The sequence below is a fragment of the Dermacentor variabilis genome, chromosome 6 (genome assembly GCF_050947875.1).
Source record: "Dermacentor variabilis isolate Ectoservices chromosome 6, ASM5094787v1, whole genome shotgun sequence".
In the NCBI taxonomy this organism is placed as follows: domain Eukaryota; kingdom Metazoa; phylum Arthropoda; class Arachnida; order Ixodida; family Ixodidae; genus Dermacentor; species Dermacentor variabilis.
The window spans coordinates 151,680,856-151,702,360 of record NC_134573.1 but is presented as its reverse complement, the minus strand read 5'-3'; the positions used below and the strand labels follow the sequence as shown (position 1 = coordinate 151,702,360).

Genomic DNA, 21,505 nt, shown 5'->3' with positions numbered 1-21,505 from the left:
GCAAAATACAAAGGCAAGAGGCACACTCTGGGCATGGAAATTTTTTTAAAGACTTTCTGACAACATAGCCGGCTATATAATATACTAATCTACTGTCACTGTGCTTTTCGACACAGTTGTCATGATCAAACTGCTTGCCTTGTGTTTTCAACACAGATTCTGCGCACTCCAAATTGCCATCATCCAATAGCTCATCAATAATTTCTGTTAGGTGGTCAGCCTTTCCTTTTCCAACGCCTCTCTTGATGTTCCTTGCCCAGGCCTTCAAGCGAACAGGGTCGGATGGAGCGCGGAACAACGACACCTTTTCTATAGACTACTTGTAACCGCCCTTACAAAGGGGAACAAAACATGTCCTCTCTTTTTTTTGAAGGCATTATCACAGAAGTTCAACGTCGCATCGCACCAAGCCGTGGCACTACGGTCTCAACGAAAATAAAGGCTGCAACAAAGTGAACTACGTCGTTACACGTGCTACCAAAAACTGACGACGACTTGTGTCTGCATTCCTTCGGCTGGCGTCGGTAACCCGCCACAGGAGCGCAGCGCCCTCTTCGAACTACCCCGCCAAGCATCCAAACTTGTTTCTCCGGCGCTTCGGAAAAGGGCGCCCGCTCCCGACACTAGGATAACTTTCTAGCCTCTATACTGCGGCGAAGGATCTGCGCACTGGTGCATGGTGTGCCAAAACTTCATAAAATTATAGTTAGAATCACAATCAAAATTATGTGTTTGTTTATTTATTTTGTGGCAAATTTTTTGCATATACACCAGTTGTTTCATAGGCGACAGGTTAGGTTCACTTCATCGGCGGTTCAATTTGCACAGTTACAAAGTAATTTCATCTTATCTGTGAAAATTTTATTTTGTTCAAACCATCGTTGAGCAAGCAAAAATCGTCAAATCCAAGCAACAAATACCAAGCGCCGCTATCAGCATAGAAACTCTATGGCTATCAGTAACAAAAACGTTGTTGTGGTGCATAGAGAGAGTTGGTTATGTTCATTTTCTTACAATAATTTTATTGTAAGAAACTTTATGGTTATATTAACCATGGAGTTTCCTACAAAAATGAAACTATGACATTAACTCTTATGTTATGGCGCCACAGACGATAGCAATCCGGATTTCCATAATCTCGCCGATTCTTTATTCTACCACGGCCGCTCGATGAAAACGCACCTGTGCGTTGCGTTTTCATCGAGCGGCCGTGATTCTACGCATCGCTAGGCTAGCATCGCCATCTAGAGTGCAGCTAGAGTGGTTGGTGGCGCAACCCACCGGCCCGTTGCAAAGGGGACGCTCATAACATCTATCCACTTATCAAGAATGTGGTATGTAGCGTTGTATCAATGCATTGGTTGTATGTAGTATCACTCATCACTACAGTAGGCGTTCTGTGATTCTGTGGTATCACGTGTTCTGTGGTAATGATAACGCGTAGATGCGCGTAGCACGCGTAGTATGTAGTATGTATTCTAGGGCGCATGGTTCTTGCAGATGTGGTACAACGCGAACCTGACGAACGCGCTCGTTGAAAGGCAATTTAAATGCTAGCTTATTCCTCGTGTGGATACACGTAGCACCGTCGTACGCCGTCAAACAAGCGTAAATACTTAAGCTAGCGTACAACGCCGGTGAAGATGCCTCAAATCAGTGTGACTCCTCTAGGCGCTGGCCAGGACGTGGGGCGCAGTTGCATTCTGCTCAGCATTGGTGGCAAAAACGTGATGTTGGACTGCGGCATGCACATGGGCTTCAACGATGAGCGACGGTTCCCAGATTTCACTTACATCACTCAAGAGGGTCCCCTCAACGAGCATCTAGACTGTGTCATAATCAGCCACTTCCACCTGGACCATTGCGGTGCCCTGCCGTACATGACCGAAATGGTGGGTTATTCGGGTCCCGTTTACATGACACACCCGACTAAAGCCATCTGTCCGATCTTGCTTGAAGACTTCCGTAAGATCACCGTCGACCGCAAAGGCGAGACCAACTTCTTCACGTCTGCTATGATCCGCGACTGCATGCGTAAGGTGGTTGCTGTAAACCTGCATCAGGCAGTTCAGGTGGACGATGAGCTGGAGATAAAAGCGTACTACGCTGGACACGTATTAGGAGCTGCGATGTTCCGGATTCGAGTGGGCTCTCAGTCGGTGGTCTACACCGGCGATTACAACATGACGCCCGACAGACATCTTGGTGCAGCTTGGTTGGATAAATGCCGGCCAGACCTGCTCATCACCGAGTCAACATACGCCACCACTATCCGCGACTCGAAGCGTTGCCGTGAGCGCGACTTTTTGACCAAAGTACACGACTGCATTGATAAAGGCGGTAAGGTGCTGATACCTGTGTTTGCCTTAGGTCGGGCCCAAGAACTTTGCATCTTGCTTGAAACTTACTGGGACCGAATGAACCTTCGCGTTCCGATCTACTTCGCCGTTGGGCTTACTGAAAAGGCTACCAACTACTACAAGATGTTTATCACATGGACAAACCAGAAGATCCGCAAGACCTTTGTGCAGCGAAACATGTTCGATTTCAAGCACATTAAGCCCTTTGATCGAGCCTTCATTGACAACCCAGGGCCCATGGTAGTGTTTGCCACCCCTGGGATGTTGCATGCTGGGCTCTCGCTGCAAATATTTAAAAAGTGGGCTCCCTTTGAGGGAAACATGGTCATCATGCCAGGATACTGTGTGGCAGGCACTGTGGGTCACAAGATTCTCAGTGGGGCACGCAAGGTAGAGCTGGACAATCGGCAGGTAGTTGAGGTTAAGATGTCTGTGCAGTACATGTCTTTCAGTGCACATGCTGATGCTAAGGGCATTATGCAACTCATCCAGCAGTGCGAGCCAGCCAATGTGTTGCTGGTCCATGGTGAAGCAGGAAAAATGGACTTCCTGCGCAAAAAGATCCGACAAGAGTTTTCTATTGACTGCTCCATGCCAGCTAATGGCGAGACTGTGGTTATTGACACACCCGACACAGTGCCCGTTGATGTAGCAGTGCCATTGCTCAAGCACGCCCTGGGCTCGGACAGCAAGCGACCCAAGCTTATCCACGGGGCTCTTGTGATGCACGATCGTGGGGTACGGCTGCTGGACTCAAGGCAGGCCATGCAGGAACTAGGTTTGACGAGCCACCAAATACGATTTACTACTACTGTGGCCTCCCCAAGAGCTGCACTGGCTGATGCACTGTATACGCGGCTCAGAGATAGATTACCAGGTGTGCAGCTGCTGCCTGATGGCTCTATCGCTGTTGCCTCAGCACTGGTCAAAGTTGGTGGCCAGGAAGATGATGCAGCGAGTAGAGCAATATGCGTGTCATGGACTCTCCAGGATGAAGACCTGGGAAGCCATCTCCTCAGTCTGGTTCAGGAGATGGCTACAATGTGAGGTCTCATATGAAGAGAAACTTGGTGCAGCGGCTGAGTGTGAATCTGGTTATTGTTCCTGTGAAGGAGACCAATTTGAATACCAGATTCTGTATTTGTTGACTTTTAGTTGTGTGTACTATTTATTTTATCAGTGACCATGCATTGGAGTGCGAGTGATGGCTGTTACTCATTTTGTTTTTCTTTTCTTATGCTGCTAATACTTGCAGATTAAAAAAGAAAAACCATACCTGAGTGGCAAGGGGCCCCACTGCCTCTTGTTTTTTTTTTAATATACGAATCCTATTGAATGCACTGGCTTCTTCACCTGCTGAGCAATATTGCCTTTGCATATAATATTCTAGCATAGACAGAGGCTCAGCATTTCCATTTCTTATTATATTCTAATGCTGTTGCTTGGTGGTGCCTGTGCAGTGAGACCAGTGTTGGCACTGTCAGCACTGTACCGGAGGTACTGGTACTGTTAACAAGTCACTGTATGTTTATGTCTGACCAAGTATGTTTTTGAGATAGCAAAGCAAGTTGACTAAATGTCATGCGTTAATTGTAATGTAGGCCACACAACAGAGCTGCATTGAAGATTTCCTTCAGTCTGAAAGTATCGACATTTATTAATGTTAACTGTAGCTGGAGTGACCCTTGTGCAACACACACGCACTAGCATGTATATAGTCACCATTTTGCATTCTTTGACATACAAAATCGAAGACATAAGTACCTTTTCAAACTAGTGTACAGCTGTTCTGTCAACTCCTCCGCTCACACCAATAATTACTTTCTTTGACAAGCAGAAGTAACACTGCATTTTTGCATCTGTGCGCATGCTACAGTGCACTTCAATGCAGGCAGTGGTGCAGAAAACTATCAGACACTGCGCCATTTAAGATGTTATCCTGTAAATGTGAATTCCTTATTTGTGTATGTTTCGGTTCACGTTCCAGTCCCAAAGCATGTACAGTTCGCTTGGACACGATCTGGTGCTGCCATGTGCCTCTGCATCAGAATTCAGTAGTGTGGGCAGTGTTGTGGTTACTAATTTCCTTTGATTCTATTCTTTTCTAATGATTCGTTGCACTAAATGATTTTGGGAGTATGGGGGCATAGCAGCCATTGACTGAAATGAAAGGCGGTGCACAAGGAAGGCTGGATCCCCGCAGTGAGTTAGGCCCTCTGTCCAGGGCCCTAACGGCAACAGCAGTACTCTCAGCTCTGGTGATCAGCTTTCACTGATCTCCCAACGCCGAGCTGATCAGCACCATCTCCCACTGCTCATGCATTGCGTTTTAGTTGGGAGGAGGGGTTGTTAGGGACTTTTTGGTGTGACAAAAATGTTTTTAGCTAAATATATGCTCACATTTGCTTTTAGTGTTTCTCCGCTGCTAACACCACCTCCCCTGTATAGTCGAGTTATCTCTTTCTCAGCAAGCTGATTGGCTTTTTTTCCTCTTTTCTTTTTTTCTCTGCACAGATTGTAACGTTACGAATTTCACTTAAATAAGTGTATGCCAAAATTCGTAAAGGGTCTGAATTAGTGGCTCGTGAAGCTTATTGTGTAAAAGTAACTGTAATCTATAGGGTGGTCCTTCTGTATCCTGGCACTTCTAAGTACTTGCGTGTTGTTTGTCCCTGCACAAAGACACAGCAAATGGTGAACATCTGCAGCAGATGTGAGTTCTTCATGGGGTCTTCCAGTGCTGGGCTTCAGCCCAAGTTATAGAACCCAAACCTAAACCTCCGGAGGGACTTTCTCCATCGGGATGAGATTACAAAAGGAGCAGACACGTGGGAGAGGACTAGAGCATGTGTTATCTGAGACTAGACTTTTCACATTACAAAGATGGAGCGGCGTTCAAAGGGAAGTAGGCTTCAAGGATTAGCTATCAGCTATGGAGTTCACAAAAGGAACATATAGTAGTTGCACATCTCGGCAGGTTGCTAGAAGAAAGCCCAAGTAGAGCACTAGTCGAACGTTCCCTCAGAGAGGCATTTTAGTTGCAGAACTGGGCATCTGGCATGTTTATTTCATAAATTACTGAACACTGGCCTGCGAAAAATGATTGGGCCTCTGCAAATTCCTGGAATCTTGCCTTAAGCACACAGGCTAGTCTGCTTGTGCATATTGAAATTGCCTCTTTGGTGGTGTCCTCGCACTGTTATTATCCATGCACTCGGGATGGCTACTCCACGGAAAGCATCACTTTTTACTCCATTACCACATTTCCTTCACTTGCTTAACAGCTGGATGCTTAGGCCAGCGTTGGAGGACACATGCAATAAGAGCGGGGAGGAATAGATGTGCATAAGGCTCCCATCCAATCTGCTTTGTCATGACGTGGTCGGCGAGGTCACTGGTATTCGGTTGGGATCCAGGCAAGGTAGACAAACAACATACCTGCTTGTCGAGAAACCCTACTCTTACCCCCACACTCGGGAGCTTTTATACTGGCCGAGCATGAGTACCCCTTGGAAGGGTTCGGTCATGTTGTGCGGACCAAGTCTGATGAACCATGACGAATTCCTCAATTCAACAGTTTTCAGCATTTATCAGTAAAAAACAAACACTTCAATCCATATTCATAACTGTTGTCTGAACTGATAAGTTGAACAAAAAATTGTTGTCTGCTACCTCAGCCATCTAAGCCCACAAAAATAAATATTTATAGTTTGGGGCTAGAGACAGGGCCTGCTGAAAAATTCTTGAAACAAGAAGCAGAGACCCGTTAAGTGAGGATAACATTGCAATAGTTATGCACTTGTTCAGAATAACCTTATTTCAATGAATATCACATGTGGTGACAGCATGTGGTGCTAGCACCAGTGCATGTATGTACAGTGTGTTTTGATATGAACAGCATACCACCTACACTGTTGCTTAAGGTTATTTTGCAGCCTTCATAAAAATGTATAAATTGGAAGAATTCAATAGTATTTGTAGCAGTGGAAAAGTGTTTCCCTTTTGGAACATATGTACACGTTGATCTACTTTTTCTGAATTGGAACTGAAGAGGTACAAGAATGCTGGCACTGGCATTAGAATATGAACAAGATTGACAGCAGTGTATAAAGAACACGATGACCAAAACAAGCTCGCACAACTGTCGGGACATTTACACAAATTCAACAGAAGTGGGTCAAGTCGACTCGTCCGGCTGGAATCGGCCTGTTGAGTTCGTGTAAGTGCTAGCCCGTTGAGCTGACCACTGAGACATCAGTGTTTTATGGACAGGCAATGGGAATTGTATAGGGACACATCAAAGGCGAACACTGTGTAGTGCAACCTCTTTATAACGATAAGAGCCATGAAATAATAAAGCTGTTACAAATGGCTGCAAGAACTGAAAGTCCTATTCCAACACGCTGATATCTCGGTTCAATACTGCTTTCCACTATTGTCCAGACAGAAAGTGATCTTTACAGTATGTGCCACCTGTACCCACTCTGCCGCCACTAACCTATCGGCGTTAACACCCCACCGATATTGGAAGCTGCTGCTGTAGACCTTTATATCATTTTCCCCTTCGACTTCTGCAGTAAATGTTATTTTTTCGTATACTTTACTACAAAGCCTGACACGGAGAGCACCTGCCAAGGCAAGTGAAGAAGCAACCTGGTGTGCAACATTGGGAGGGGAGGGGTAGCAGCTGTAGAACAATGAATAATTACACAGTATTTTATTTAATGTGCTCTTGATATGTTGATTTATTGTAAGATATGCATTTGGAGGTCATACTGAGATTCATGTTCATGACTGGGCGGAGCATATGCAGAGTGAACTCAGGTGCCACGTATTAATTGTAAAGATCGTCTCCCTGACCAGACCCGTCACAAGCGAGTTCACGGAAACGTGATCACACATAGGGATCGGTCAGTCCGATTTCTGACTCCCACTCGCTTCGGGTTGTAAACGTAGCCAATGTGGGCGCACGTGTACTGCAGTCACATCCTTGCAGATTGTTTCCAAGCGACGACGCGGCCGTAGCAGGCATCGGAACGCGAACCCCTCTGCCACCCCTAGGAGAGTGGAAAGGAGGTCGAGCGCGCGTACCGGAGTGTACGAGAGGGTTTGGTGCGTTGAGGAGAAAGTGAGTGGTGTTTAGAGGGGGCTCGCGCCGGTATGGGCAAGGAGGAGAAACATTGGTCCGGAGAATGGTTCGCATGAATCTCTCGATTAGGTACAAGTTTGCAAATGCTGAGTGGTGAAGCGGTGGCGCTTTCAAAAAATTGGACGACTGAAGAATGGAGACTGCGTCAACGGGATGAGACTGCGTTGGCGTATGCTCTGAACATTGTGGTATTGAGCATAGGGAATATGGGACGAAATAAATAACAAAGCTGGTTTATGAAGGATCGAGCACGAGAAGGATGCGGTTGACGCAGGCGCAATGGCGAAATGCCCCAGCGACGCGCGCTGCGAGTAGTTGAGAAAACGAGACGGATGCAGATATGAACGAGTGCGCCGAGTCATGGCAACACCTTGGTTATGGTGGCTTTACGGCACAGGAAATACTTCACAAGATGTATCTGTGCGTACCAAGGCGTGACTCGTGACTTATCGGATGTTTAAGATAACTAATTATGAATGAGCCATAATGAGTAGATAACATAAACGGAGTAGTAACTCACATGGCCACTTTGCGCCGTGTGACACACCGCATAAAACACCTACATGGGTTTCAACTCTTGTACAATCTATATAGTTCCCCCCTCCCTCCACCTTTTTTTATGTTGTAAGTGGCGTAGGCAATTCATTGTCCCAGTGTCAATTTAGCTCGGGCAATCCATAGATTTTCCTACACTAATTACACTGATTGTCGGAAACTCTACGGTGCAGGCGCCTGTGGCGGCACCGGGTGGCGCACGCTACGGAGGCGACATCTGTGAAGTTTCCAGAGCGTACGGGCGGTACGTGTATTGCAAGTCAGGCAAACCGTACGCGTGGTGTGTGCGCCTGTGCACTAGCAGCGTTCGCGGTAGCAGCAGCAGCGCACCACCAGCGGAAACGGCAGAGTAGGCAGCTGCCTCGCAGTGGAGGCGGCGCACGGTGGGTGCGATGGCGACTGACACAGCGCCGCCGCAGGATGCTACAAAGCGACTGCAGACCAAGAAGCAGACCCTCGACGATGCGTACGCCCCGCCAGCCAACTATCTGGAGATTGACGTCGGTAACCCGATGACGCACGGCGTTGCCAGAAAGCGGTACACCGACTACGAAGTCCGCATGCGGGTGAGCAGAAACGCCCCACGGTGATTAGGCCTCATGTCGGCTGCCTCAACACTGTCGTTCTCGTTTACAGACCAACCTTCCCGTCTTCAAGAACAAGGAATCGACCGTGCGGCGACGCTACAGCGACTTCGAGTGGCTGAGGAGCGAGTTGGAGCGCGACAGCAAGGTGCGAAGGCCGATTGCGACCGCTGGCCCCGTGGGTCACCAGGCCCACACCGGTCGTTCAGTGACGAGTTGAAGAATGCAGTTTTCCCTCGTCTCGCATGCCTGTCGAGAGTGGGAAACGCAGTTCCGTTGTGGCTGTCGCATTGATGCTATGCTGTGCGCAGATCGTGGTACCTCCGCTGCCGGGCAAGGCGTGGAAGCGGCAGCTGCCCTTTCGGAGCGACGAAGGAATCTTTGACGAGGAGTTCATTGAGGAGCGCAAGAAGGGGCTCGAGCTATTCATCAACAAGTGAGCAGAGCGAATTTCTTTTTCACTGGGCGCTCTCGAATGGCAGGCGATTCCCGCCCCCCACGTTTTATCACTCGCAGATACCACATCGAAAGCGTCAACGCGGCGGCGTTTGTGTGTGTCCAGTACGTAATTGGTTTCGGTAGTACTCTAAACACAGCAAAATCATTTTAGAAATCGTGAAATGCGTTAAAATGCTGCCTATAAGGGCAGCTTAAGCCCTACTTGAAACTTGGCACTGTAGTTCTTATTTAGAGCTGGCCTGTTGCTAGCATTTATTAATGAGATATACTATGTGGGCCTTGTGCCCATTTGTTTAGCAGCCTCGTGTGTATGGCGATACCAAAGCTTTATCAGTGTGGCCTACTTTCTGTGCTGTGCTGAAGAACTTAGTACTATAACGTCGTCGCCACCTTGCAGTTTGTTTACTCTGTTTATTTCAGAAACAATCAGCTTTGTGCGTCACATGTTAAAAAAGACGCCAACTTTTTAGCGGTGATGTAACTTCTCGGCTAGCAGCGGTCAGTGGACGATTTGCAAGATTCAAGTCAGCTTTCTTGCAAAGCTTTATTCTAACCAAATAGTCTGTAGACCACATATTTATTTCATGTGCAACAGTCTGGAAGCAAGCAAAAATACAAATGTGCTGGTCAATATCACAGCTGTAATCATAGTTGTTCATGTTTCTCTTGTAAAACCAAGAGTGAGTTCTGCCATAGAAAAAGTTTACTTGGCATCACCCTTTCTTTGTGCGGTCCTCAAAACAGGCAAGAACCACTGGCCAGTAAGAAACAGTCCAGTTATTGCATTCCTCCTTTTGTTCCCGAAAATATATGAAAGTTCTTAGTTAAGAGAGATTGTTTCAACATCAAAATCTTGCAAATTGTCCATTGCATATCTACCTCACTATCATTGTTCTATAAGCTATACCTTGCATTATGGTTTACTTCCGTTTAAAGGGACATTAAAGAGAACTATTGTCTAGCTAGATTAAAAGGTTAGGTTTGTGAAACAACAAATTCATTATTCATAGCAAGAACAGTGCTTTTGTAAGCAAGAAAATGACAAATGATGCTGATGTGGCTGTTCCCTTTGAATTGGGAGATTACAAAGCGTGTAGCCAAACAGAACGATTGAAGAAAAAAAGAAATGAAACAAAGAAAAAACAACACTATTAGAGTGAAAAAGAAACAGAAAAGTTAGCAGGAGACACTACGTAAAAGGGAGGGTCGGTGCTTGGAGTCATTGCGTCAGCCGCTCCCACTCGCAGTCCACATTTTTATCGCTGTATCGCCTGCCACCAGAATTGGAGCCAGGCTTTCATAGTCAATACGGCAACAGGCGCTCGGCGTTGCAGGTGCAAAGCTGAGTGCCAGAGGAAAAGTAGTGCTATCAGCATTGGGAAAAGGCCTGCACATTGAAGTATCAGATTCTTCGTGGTCTCAGTTTGCACTCTGTAGGTCCTGCAATGAAAAAATCGGAGTAGCGCCACTTGCTCTGGCTGATTCAAAGAGCGGTGCTGGAGGGAGGTCACATGGATATTACGTCAACTTGTCTTTCCCACCGTGGGAAGGGGAAATTGAGGAACAGTGGTGGGACCTTTTGAGTGGTGTCAGTTTTCTATGCTAATACGGTATATATTGGCATACTAAAAACGATGTACTTCTAGACCAACAACCTATCTAGCTTAACATAAAGGGTCCCTGAGACAGTTCGGAGAAATTTTGTAGACATTAGTGCCACAATTTAAGTGAAGTCTCGTATTAAGAGAGCTACTGACGGTCACAAGCTACCCTCCTCCTTAGCTATGATTTTTCTCCTCAACTCATTCGCTGAGCGATTGGGGCTAAGCTCCACCTTCACTGGCTCTGCATCGTGTGACATCGTGAGGTCTGCTTCCAGTCTCTTGGAGCCATCATGTAAAGGCTCTCCAACCACGCTACCAGCCGCCTGGCTGTCGATACCCAGCGAGAGCTATTCAAGTAGCACACGTTGAGAGCATTCTGTTGCAGCACTGAGCGTGTCCGGTATTCCGGTTGCACGCTTATATGGAGCACTTAAATGTGCGACTTAAGGATCAGAAGGACCTGCCTACTAATGATCAGAAATGACTTGGTATGCTTGTACAATATCAGCAAAATCGTTTCAGTGTCCTTTTAATATTCTTCTTTGGTGTCAATTTAATTCATGAATATTTACGCCATGCTACAACAATAAGTTCCACTAATTCGGTTATAAGATACAATAGCTGTAGGAATAGAAGCATTAAACATGACACTTGAATTCTTGCAGCGTTGGCATACTGACTGGCAATGACAGGTTCACTTTGCAATGTGCAGCTACTGCAGTGTCCCTCAGCAGAGTAATACTGGTGTCGCACAGTGCATTTTCAGTCTCGATCGAGGCTGATCAGGATTGAATTTCTCGACAGCGATTAGTTCCCTTTCGCAGCTTGCACAAAGAAGCCAATCGCAATCGAGAAATTATATCGAGATCGAAAATGCACTGTGTGGCACTCGTATATGGCTTTCCTCCCTTTCAAAAAAAAAAGAAAGAAAATTAACCAGTATTGTTTGTAGTCTTCTATTCTTGGTGATTGTTCTGTATTTTGCAGTATGAAATTGGTTAGAAAACCACTAATGCACCTTTGTGAAATCAGACTTAGCATCATTGCAACAAATTTTTTATCATTAGTGCTTTTTTTATATTGCTTGAGGTTCGCAACATTTCGTAGCTGTTGTCTAGTAGCAGTGTGGCAGCCATGTTAGTTGGCAAACTTCTGGGCATAATGCTCTTTCATGGCTGCTTCAATGCAGGTCATCTTAGACATATGGCTATTTATGTACTTTTAATCACCTGATCATGACAGGGCTTGCCAGGTAAAGTGACAGGCTTGACAAAAGTTCAGTTGGACAGGCATGATCGAGGTGTGACTGATTGTCGTCATGGACCAAAGTTTCGATGGGATGATTGACATTTTGCATCAGAGCATTTCCTTCTTCACCGGGAATGCTCAAAGAGGTAGCCATCATTTAAATACGTAGCTTGTCACGCAGACTACTTTGCAGACATATTGCCTACTGTCCTATCTAGGGTGTCAAACATGGTTTACCATGGTTGATAATTTTCAGAATTATGTTTGTGCCACATTCCTGTGGTGGCAGAATGCAAGAACACTCTTGTACTGAAATTTGGAGTCATGTTAAAGAACTCCGGGTAGTTTAAAATACTAGTAATTCATAACCCCTGTGTTTCTTTGGGTTGTTAAAACCTGTGAACGAATTAATGACTCAATGGTGGGATTCAAGAGGTAGTGCTCCACCTACACACCATGAACCTGTTGTCAGTTCATTTGTGTTAGCTTCTACTCAGCTTTGTCACATCAGTCAGTCACACATCAATATCAGTCAAGCTACTTCATTAGTAACCAAAGTAACCACTATTCAAGTTAATCGGAAATGACAAGCGCACCTGCCTGGCATGTCAGCACGTAAAAAAAAACACGGGCATGAAAAAAAATTAGCTCTCCTCACCTGACTCTGCAGAGAGAAGTTATCTCATGTTTCTCATTTCCTGCATTTGTACCATGTCTTTAGTAATCTGTAGATTTTTGTGAACTTGTGCCAGTTCCTTTAGTTTGTAAGGCTGTTGTGGTTCTTGAAAACATTTCCATGCATGCGCTGACAACTGCTGCAAATGCAGCTCTACAGATGGATGTCTCCTGTGGCATTGAGAAGATCTGTGTTTTACAACTAAGATCTGTCTGCATTAATGCAACAAGCACAAGTTTGTGCTTATGTTCTTTATAACTAAATAGCTACATTATGTGTTTGGTGCCCCTTAATGAACGGTTACTGTAGACTTTCGGTAATTCGACCCCGGTAAATTAAATTTTTAGGGACATGCAATCATGACTGAAGGTCCTGGCCAGCACCCATACATTTCTACTAGCTCAGTTTCATTATGTCAATCCTGAAATTGGCTTTCATTGGATAACTTGAACTTGATTGGTTAGCATGCACATGCTTGACTGCAATAGTGGCATTGTCCTTCTTGGCTGTATTAGGGGACAGTGTATGCATTCAGCATGCATAATTTCCCCCTGAAAACATCTATTTTTGACCTGCCTTAGGAAGATCTTCGGGTGAAAATGATAGCTCAGAATGAATAACTTTATTCAACACGGACCTTTTCTTATAACAGAAGATTGGTATGAAAATTACCTATGTGATGTGATCAGATACGAAACCAAAACTGCATTCGCAGCAGCCTATCATCGGAGCACGCCTAGCCAGCGTCATTGCCATTTCCGTCGCAAGATGCAGACAGTTTTCGTGTCGTATGACTATGATGCCCTGCTTTCAGCGTGATTACAAAAGCTAATTCAAAAGCCAAGTTACATGCTAAGCTAGCAGCAACGAGCCGTGTCACATATTGTTGGCCTTAGAGAATTGCATGGGTTGCAAGACGAACTGGTGAAGTGGTTAGTCTAGTCACCTCCATCCAATCAGCGATTGTTGCGGAGTCGTATAATAAATGTATCACATGCACTGTGGACCGTACAGAGGATGACCTGTTGTGGTTGATAGACAGCACCAGAGTGCTGCCATCGAGTGATGACAATGGACACTGGGTGTAAATACATTTCCATTCTGTGGCAATACAGCTTGCTGGTTTAATCTTTTTCTTATTGCCAGAATCAAAAGCATGCTACATTTTTCTTCCAATAAAAATTGGATGTGCTTCAAATTTCTACTTTTAACCCATACAAAGTAGATTCATGTTTGTTTTGTGCAATTGTTTGAATCGATGAAATACAGATATGCATCAATGGTGCGTTTTGATTTTTTTTGTCTCTTGGATTTGACCTGAAGGATAATTCTGTCAATTTTGTTGCTCCCGTCAGGATTGAAATAAAGGAAGTGGACTGTATTTCAAGCATGACTTGCCCATGTAACTTACGAAAATGGCATGCACCTGCAACGCTTGAAGCAGCAGAAATGGAATTAGCTTTTCTGGTCTTCTGGAGTGCAGCCTGTTCCGCTCTGTTCACTAGGAGCAACTCCTCTGTATGTCAGGCAATTGCTGATGTTTCTCGATGGTTGTATGCAGGGTGGCTGGACATCCACTAGCTCAGAATGAGCGCTGCCTGCACATGTTTCTGCAGGAACCAGTGATTGACCGCAACTACGTTCCCGGCAAGATTCGGAACACATGAGGCTGACTGCCGAGACTGTTTGACACGTCTTTATAAATATATATATATATGAGTATATGTATGTTATGTAATAAAGCTGGCCTTTTCTCTTTGACTTGTGGTCTCATTATTTTGATGCCCACCTAATACTGTAGCTGTCTGCCATCTGCTCTACTCTGTGCATACTCTCGGAGATCGGAGAAGCGACAGCCACGACGTTTGATCAAACCCAAGGGCTTGGCCTGGGCAAGAAGACTGCTTAATGGGCAGTATGTGTTTCATACGTACGTAGTATTCTTTTATCTGCAATGCTTTCTACGGAATAACTTCACATATTACAACTACTACTTGTGGATGTAAGGCTTACATATTGTTTATGCACGTTCGTGCTTCATGTGGGCAACACACTGTATTTTGGTCTCAAGCGCAAGTGACGCGCAGTGCCTGCTGGTCTTGGAAACTTGTCACTTCGCTCATTGCGTGGTAAGTAGGTTCGCATCCGCAACAACTCCCATGTAATAGTTGCGTCATATTTTGGAACACAAGAGTACGAGGCCATGTGTTGCATCAAATTACATGACCCATATCTTTCCTTTATATACTATGTAGGTTTTCTTTATTTAGCTAGACCAAATATTTAAATGTGCCTGTGGCAGATTGCACAATTCTAAAACATGCACCATATTACTCGATGAGGTGGATATTGCTTCCACGAGCAGTCATTTGTGGACTTTACTAGCAAAATGTCACTAATTAAGTTTTTACTAATTAGTTTACTGCACATATTGCAGTATACGAACTGCAGCTAACGAGTTTGCAAGGCGTATCGGCTTGGAATCGGTATTACCTGCCGCGGTAGCTTAGCGGTTGTGTTGCTAAGCATAAGGCTGCGGGATCAAACCCCGGACATGGCGGTGGCATTTCGATGGCGGTGAAATGCAAAAATGCCCATGGGGTCCCATGCATTGGGGGCATGTTAAAGAACCTCAGGTGGTCAAAATTGATCCAGAGTCCGTCGCCACTGCATCGCTCGTAATTGTATCATCGTTTTGGGATGTAAAACCCCGGAACGTAATTTAGTTTTTGGGATGAATATTGAAGATAGCACCGGTTTCAAGATATGCACAGTTATACCAGCAGTAAAAATGCACTGTTCCACCTACTTTTTAAAGAAGATGCAGATTTGTGCATTGAAGCAGGAAAGTGACGAACACCAGTGTACTTCATCAGAAGCTTTCAGAATATCAAAAGTGTAGTACCCAGAATTCATGCTAAGTGTGTGTGTCATGTAAACTCATTGGCTACAATCAATAAATTGCAACATGTGCTGTAAAATAAGTTAATTAGTTGAAATGTGTTGATTCAATTAGGCATTTCAATTTCTTGAAGCAGTAACGTCCATCTCGTCGAGTAATTTACCTCAAGGTTTAGAATTGTGCTATCAGCCGCAGGCAATCTTTATAAATTTGGTGCAGCTAGAAAAATGTTTAGTATTATGTACTAACTTTAGGTATGCGAGCAGTGAGAATAAAAGAGACGTAGTCGCCTTATAATAGTGACAGCTACTGCTTTTCTCGTAGAGGAAACAATATAGAAAATGAGAAGAAATCACGTCATAGAGTTAGAACTCCACAATACACAGTCCTGTACACCCGTGAACATAACAATATGAAAGTCAAATGCAAGTTGCACCAAAATGAGTTTCTAACAGTGGCAAATGCCCGTGATGTAGATTGCGATGAGCATATAAACAGATGAGGAATTACATTGAGTTAAAATAATGCAGCCAAAGAATAAAAAAAATAAAAGTATAACGTAATATACAAGCACTAATAATTACAAATAATAGAAGCAAGTCATAGTAACATCGTGTGAATATACAGTGCAGTATCTAGTACACGTTAAGGATGCCTGTTTCTTCGTGAAGATGTTCAAGTGTGTTCAATGCTTTTTTGCTGTGCTATTTTCGATGGCCATGGGCCCAGCAATCTTGCGAATGAGAAAGGCCTGTGGGGATCAGTGGAGTGTAGCTCTTGTTCTAGCTGCCTTCTTTGCATCGCCTATGTGCGGCATTTGAGGAGTAGATGGCGAACATCCTCATCATCGTGGCCACAGGAGCAAGCCGTGGAAGGAGCTAGTTTTGTGCAATAGCCTTCAGTCTTGCCTGCCATGTATGAAACGGTATATTCTGGGTTGTACATTTTAATGGAAACACCTATTAAATATAAGTGAAATTCCTAACTGTGGAACTGAACCTGGGTTTGAAGGCTCTCCCCCCTTCTTAAGAGATTTGTACTGTGGGTCTGCTAGTGTAGTTATAAATTCGTCAGTTTGCGTCATCCAAGATCATCGGGATCTGGGACTGGCAAAGAATGGTATGCCTGAAAGCAGAGCACCGAGTGTTTTACAAGGCATTTAATAACCGTAGAGGCCACTAGCTTGTGACCAGCATTCAACCTAACCGCCATAATTCGGTCATCTTTGCTTCACTAATGTGAAAGTGAAATGCTGAATGTTTCTGCACTCCCAGCTCGGGCACATTTTCTCAAGGGTCAAAACTTGCATGATTTATGAGGCTACCAAACTTGCACAGTTTCAAGCATCGAGATTATAGTTTGCTGTGCGTTTTCCAATATACTTTGGTGTACAATTTATCCAGACCAATAAGTGTCCCCAGATCAGTCAGTGTAATAAATGCCATCCAGTCTCCAATGGTACCCAGTGTTGCACCTATTGATCCGGATGAATTGGAAATGCATGGAAGTGAAACCGTGCAAATGGAACTCGCATTGTAGGCTTCTGGTGTCCCCAACAGTCCCTGACTGTTGCACTACTACACTCTTAAACAAATGTGCACCCTTTGGGTTGTATCTTGCCAAACAACAATAATCGTCATCTGTCTTGCTTGCGTTTTCTTTTTTAATAATGCTGCGCTCGCTCCTTTCCTGTCGAGAATGCTCTGTCATGCTGATAACGCGCATACCGTGCGTGATTTGGAAGTACCGGGCTCACAGCGTTAAAGGAAGGAAGGAAGTGCGGACAAGGCAGATGGCGATTATTGGTGTGTGGCGAGATACAACCCAAAGGGTGTAATTTTGCTTAAGAGTGTAAGCCTCAGGGGGTGAAATGCAAAAATGCATGTGTGTCGTGTATTGGGTGCACGTTAGAGAACCCTAGGTGGTCAGAATTAATCTGGAGTCCCTGACTACGACAGGCCTCATAATCAAATCGTGGTTTTCGTGTGTAAAACCCCAGAATTTAGTTTTTCTAACTGTCAGATTAATGACGATTAAAACTGCTCTGAACTCCGTTCCTTCATATTGTGCTTTGTCGCTATTGAAGCCTGGTCAACTCAGACAACAAATGGTTCTACCTGTACTTGTCAAGACATTCAAGTGGCCAGAAGTAAAATGCTGAGATGGGCATGTGGGGAAACTCGGTAAACTCAGGTCCTGAACAACCATTCTTGAAGCTTGCTGAAAGTGAATGGCATTGCAGCTGAGGCTCAAAATTGAGTATCGTTTGGCCACGCAGTGACAAAATAAAATGGCAGTGTCGAAAAGTTGGCTATGAAGATAATTCAAGTGCCAGGAGAAAGTGTGGTCACCCACTGCAAGACACGGTTGAGGAAGATCCTGGTACAAAAAGCTGAGAATGGAGCAACAAAATGGAAAGGCAAAGCTTAGAAAACTGGCATAATATGTCAAACCTCTATGGGAGAAGGGTAGAGTGAATGGAAGAAAACGTGGCCTAATAGAGTTGTCGCATGGTTGGTTTTCCACCAGCACAGAGTTCTTTTTTCATCCCTGTGCCTAGTTTGCTAGTTCAACTGCTGTACTGGCATGTCATTTGCCATTTCTCCCTAAACAGGCACATAAGCTGCATCGAAAGCACTCTGTCAGGTGTTTACACAGCAGACAAGTGAAATGTTGCAAATGAATTTATTTCTAACTGCTTAGCCACCAGATGGCGCAGCGTGTGCAGCGGGAAGCGCAAGAAAGGAGCTTGAACTTTACTTGAAGCATTGTGTATTTTGTTGTCATCTAGACCGTACAGTTTGTTGCTTCTAGGTTTCCAATATGTGTTACCAATAAATAATTTAGAACAGCAGCTTGGGGATTTTCAAAGTGTACCGAACATTTTATGTAAATATTTTCACTAAACTCATTCGTGCAAAGATTGCGTTGGTGTATCACCACATTATTTTGTTTTCACAATGTATTTCTGAATAAATGCATAAAAGACACACACCCAACCCGTTGCTTCTTGATGCTTTTTTTTTTCTTGTCAGAAGTTGCAGCCTTACAAAACATAATAGCAACAGCAATGGTTGCCAATATTTCTCACTCACAAACATGGATGTACCAGATGTTGAACTCTCTTGACAAAGTAAACGGGTTCGTGTTGCCATATCTTCACCAAGAGACCTAAAGTTAACGATGTGGAATGTGAAGGTCTAGGGACTGGTGGGCTCACTGTAGCTCGTGTCACACTATGATGTGAGGATTGGACTTGAGAAGCCTACTAGAGCAGCTTAAACATGCGAGTGTGAAAGATCTTGAGAAACTCCATGCCATGTTTGAACGCTCTGCTTACCTAAACTAATTTATTAATTATTTAGGTGGCATTTCGCACAGAATAGATTGTGTTTTCGGCCCTCCACGCTGCTAGACATTTTCGCGGCCATAGGGTGCATTAAAATAACCCAAATAAGTTTCATGTTGCATGAAGTGGTCCTGTTGCCTAACACTATTTTCAGGAGGCATAACTTTCGGCAGACTTATCTTAATCTCTGAGTAATGTGAGTTGTGAGACATCTTTGACTGGCTCGAGAGGAGAGCTGTGCTTTTCCCTGCGCAAAATAGACAATACAGCTGAATCCACTGGCAGTCCATAGTCCACAATGAAGCCCCAGATGTCATCTGAGAACATGATGATATGATTCTACAGGCATTCAGATGGAATATCAAGGGACGCACGAATCCTTTGGAGGCCCTCCTACGTACTTGCCAATTTCTTTCTTGTCTTTCTTTTAACTAATTGGACATCATGTTTGAATGGGTCTTATTTGAATGATTGCGGTATTTTTTCTGGATTTACTACCAATATCTTGGCTGGTGAAGCATTGAAAGAAGGAAAGTCTTTGTCTCCCGTTTTTTCTATTCTTTGTCTTGCTTTGCACTCTGTAACGAAATGGAACACTAACTAGCCCAGTCTCATACTTTACTGAAGGAAAAGACACGTCTATTACTGGGTGACCGACATAACTTGTACCGTAATTTAAAAAATATGCAAGTGGCCACATAGCTGGATAGAACCAAGATAATGTTTGCTTTTTCGTGTTTCACAGGCTCTCTTTCAGGCTTGGAAAAAACTTTTGTGGAGCACATTTTGAGCAACAGGAAGCTGGACTGGGAATATTTCACAATCTACAACTTCATTGATGCTTTTCCTCTCAATGTAATATTTATGCAGTTGATTAATTAATAATAAATAATTATGTAAGTAGGCGAAATGCAAGAAACATCCTGACTTGCTCCAAGTGACGGCAAACAATATTGGCTTGGTTCTGTCCAGCTATGTTACAGTGAACTATGGTACCCTGTAGCTATATGGTGGCATTTGCATATTTTTTATATTTTGGTGCTATTATTTGTGGGACACATAATATAATAACAATGGTGGTAGCCCCAACCTGTACTCCACTGTTGTTGGCCATTTCACTTGGATGCAACAACTTAATATTGAAAAAGGGGCAGCTCAGGTGTTTTGGAGGAGCTGAAACCCTCACTTGTAAAATGCAGAAATGTTCCCATTACGGTATAACTGCTGAACTGAGAAATAAAGTTTGATGCATTTAAAAGAAAGCATTGGCGAGTGACACTTAGTCTCACAATGTTTACTTAGTTTCTCATAAACTTAAAAAAAATATTGAGAAATATTCCAGGGAAAAAATTCAATTGCTTTCAATTCAATAACAACATTATATATGCATATGGCAATTATGCAAATGAATTTCAGGTCATATGAACAGATATAACAACTTTTCTTTCTTCACTGTTGAAGTGGCAGTATCTTTTGTATGTATGTGAATTCTGCAATTGCCAGCTCATGTTTTTTTAATTTGGTTTGTTTTACAAAAGTCATGAAGATCGAACGCATAACTTAAATAAAAATTCAGTGCCATTCCACTCTGTGCACGTGGATGGCCAGCGAAGCTGTTCAGCGCACGACACAGGGGTGACCCGTAATATCGAAAAAACGTACGAACACATTTCTTGTCCTAATCTGTGGTCACCGTGGCGATATAGGTACACACGCACATTCGCGTATCACCTCTGCTATCAAATGTGTCCGTCACGTACAACATTGAATGGCTCATATCCCCTTAAGCTCATGCTGCCGTGCACGCAGCCTTCTCATTACTACGACATAAGACATAAATAACCCAGTGGTTCAAGACTTCCCATATCACTACATCTACAGCTGCAGTGCTCGCGGCTCTCTGTGACACGCTTCATGTGATAAATGCTGAAAGTCCCTGAGAATTGGCAGTCATCTGCGATTCAAGGCAATGTGCGCAGTCGCTTCTCCGACATGGAACACGCGATCAGCTCACTTGCGAAATCGTGGAAGTTGTCCACCACTTGAGAGAAAAAGGCCATGATATCTTATTTCAATGGATACCAGGTCACTGCGGTATCATTGGAAATGATGACGCAGATAAGGCAGCTCGGACGTGAAACAAAGAAGACCGCTGCTTACCCATTCCTCTCTCAAGGATCAACACTGCAAGACAACTTTGAATTCTAGCACACACGCTTTCCTTAGCAGGGTGGAATACCGCACATACAAGGCAGCCCAGACTGCTCAGGCTCAACCCTTCACTGCCACCTCAGACCTCCGGCTGGACTGCACCGACATGAAGCGTCTCTGTGTCGGTTTTGGCTGAGAGTTGCCTTCACGAAAGCTTACACAGCACTAATTGGAATGGCTGATAGTCCTGTATATGTGATGCATGTGGATGCGAAGAGAACATTGACTACTTAATGTGCCACTGTCCTCAATCTCAAGCACAAAGACAATTTTTGTCTAACACATTGAGGAAACTAGATGATCATCCTCTGAGTGAACAGACAGTACTAGAGCACCGTCCCCACCGATCATCGGCTCAGAAGGCAGTGCACACACTTTTGTGCCTTCTGAGAACATCTGGTTTGCACG

At 44.3% G+C, this 21,505-nt stretch overlaps 2 protein-coding genes across 2 annotated transcripts; both read left to right on the top strand.

Moving 5' to 3' along the window:
* The first annotated feature begins 1,344 nt into the window (after positions 1-1,344).
* On the top strand, positions 1,345-3,635 carry IntS11 (integrator complex subunit 11). Its single transcript, XM_075696289.1, has one exon. It carries the CDS (start codon positions 1,644-1,646, stop codon positions 3,405-3,407), a length of 1,764 nt encoding a protein of 587 aa, XP_075552404.1. The 5' UTR covers positions 1,345-1,643; the 3' UTR covers positions 3,408-3,635.
* A 4,512-nt stretch (positions 3,636-8,147) lies between these two features.
* On the top strand, positions 8,148-14,396 carry Snx3 (sorting nexin 3). The gene is made up of 4 exons (XM_075696293.1): positions 8,148-8,630; positions 8,701-8,796; positions 8,960-9,084; positions 14,197-14,396. The coding sequence occupies exons 1-4, from the start codon at positions 8,457-8,459 to the stop codon at positions 14,300-14,302; spliced, it is 501 nt and encodes a 166-aa protein (XP_075552408.1). The 5' UTR covers positions 8,148-8,456; the 3' UTR covers positions 14,303-14,396.
* Positions 14,397-21,505: the final 7,109 nt, after the last annotated feature.

Coding starts and splice junctions, on each gene's coding strand:
- IntS11 (XM_075696289.1), top strand. CDS start 1,644: ATGCCTCAAATCAGTGTGACTCCTCTAGGCGCTGGCCAGGACGTGGGG.
- Snx3 (XM_075696293.1), top strand. CDS start 8,457: ATGGCGACTGACACAGCGCCGCCGCAGGATGCTACAAAGCGACTGCAG. Junction 8,631..8,700: donor ACTACGAAGTCCGCATGCGG/GTGAGCAGAAAC, acceptor TCTCGTTTACAG/ACCAACCTTCCCGTCTTCAA. Junction 9,085..14,196: donor CTCGAGCTATTCATCAACAA/GTGAGCAGAGCG, acceptor GGTTGTATGCAG/GGTGGCTGGACATCCACTAG.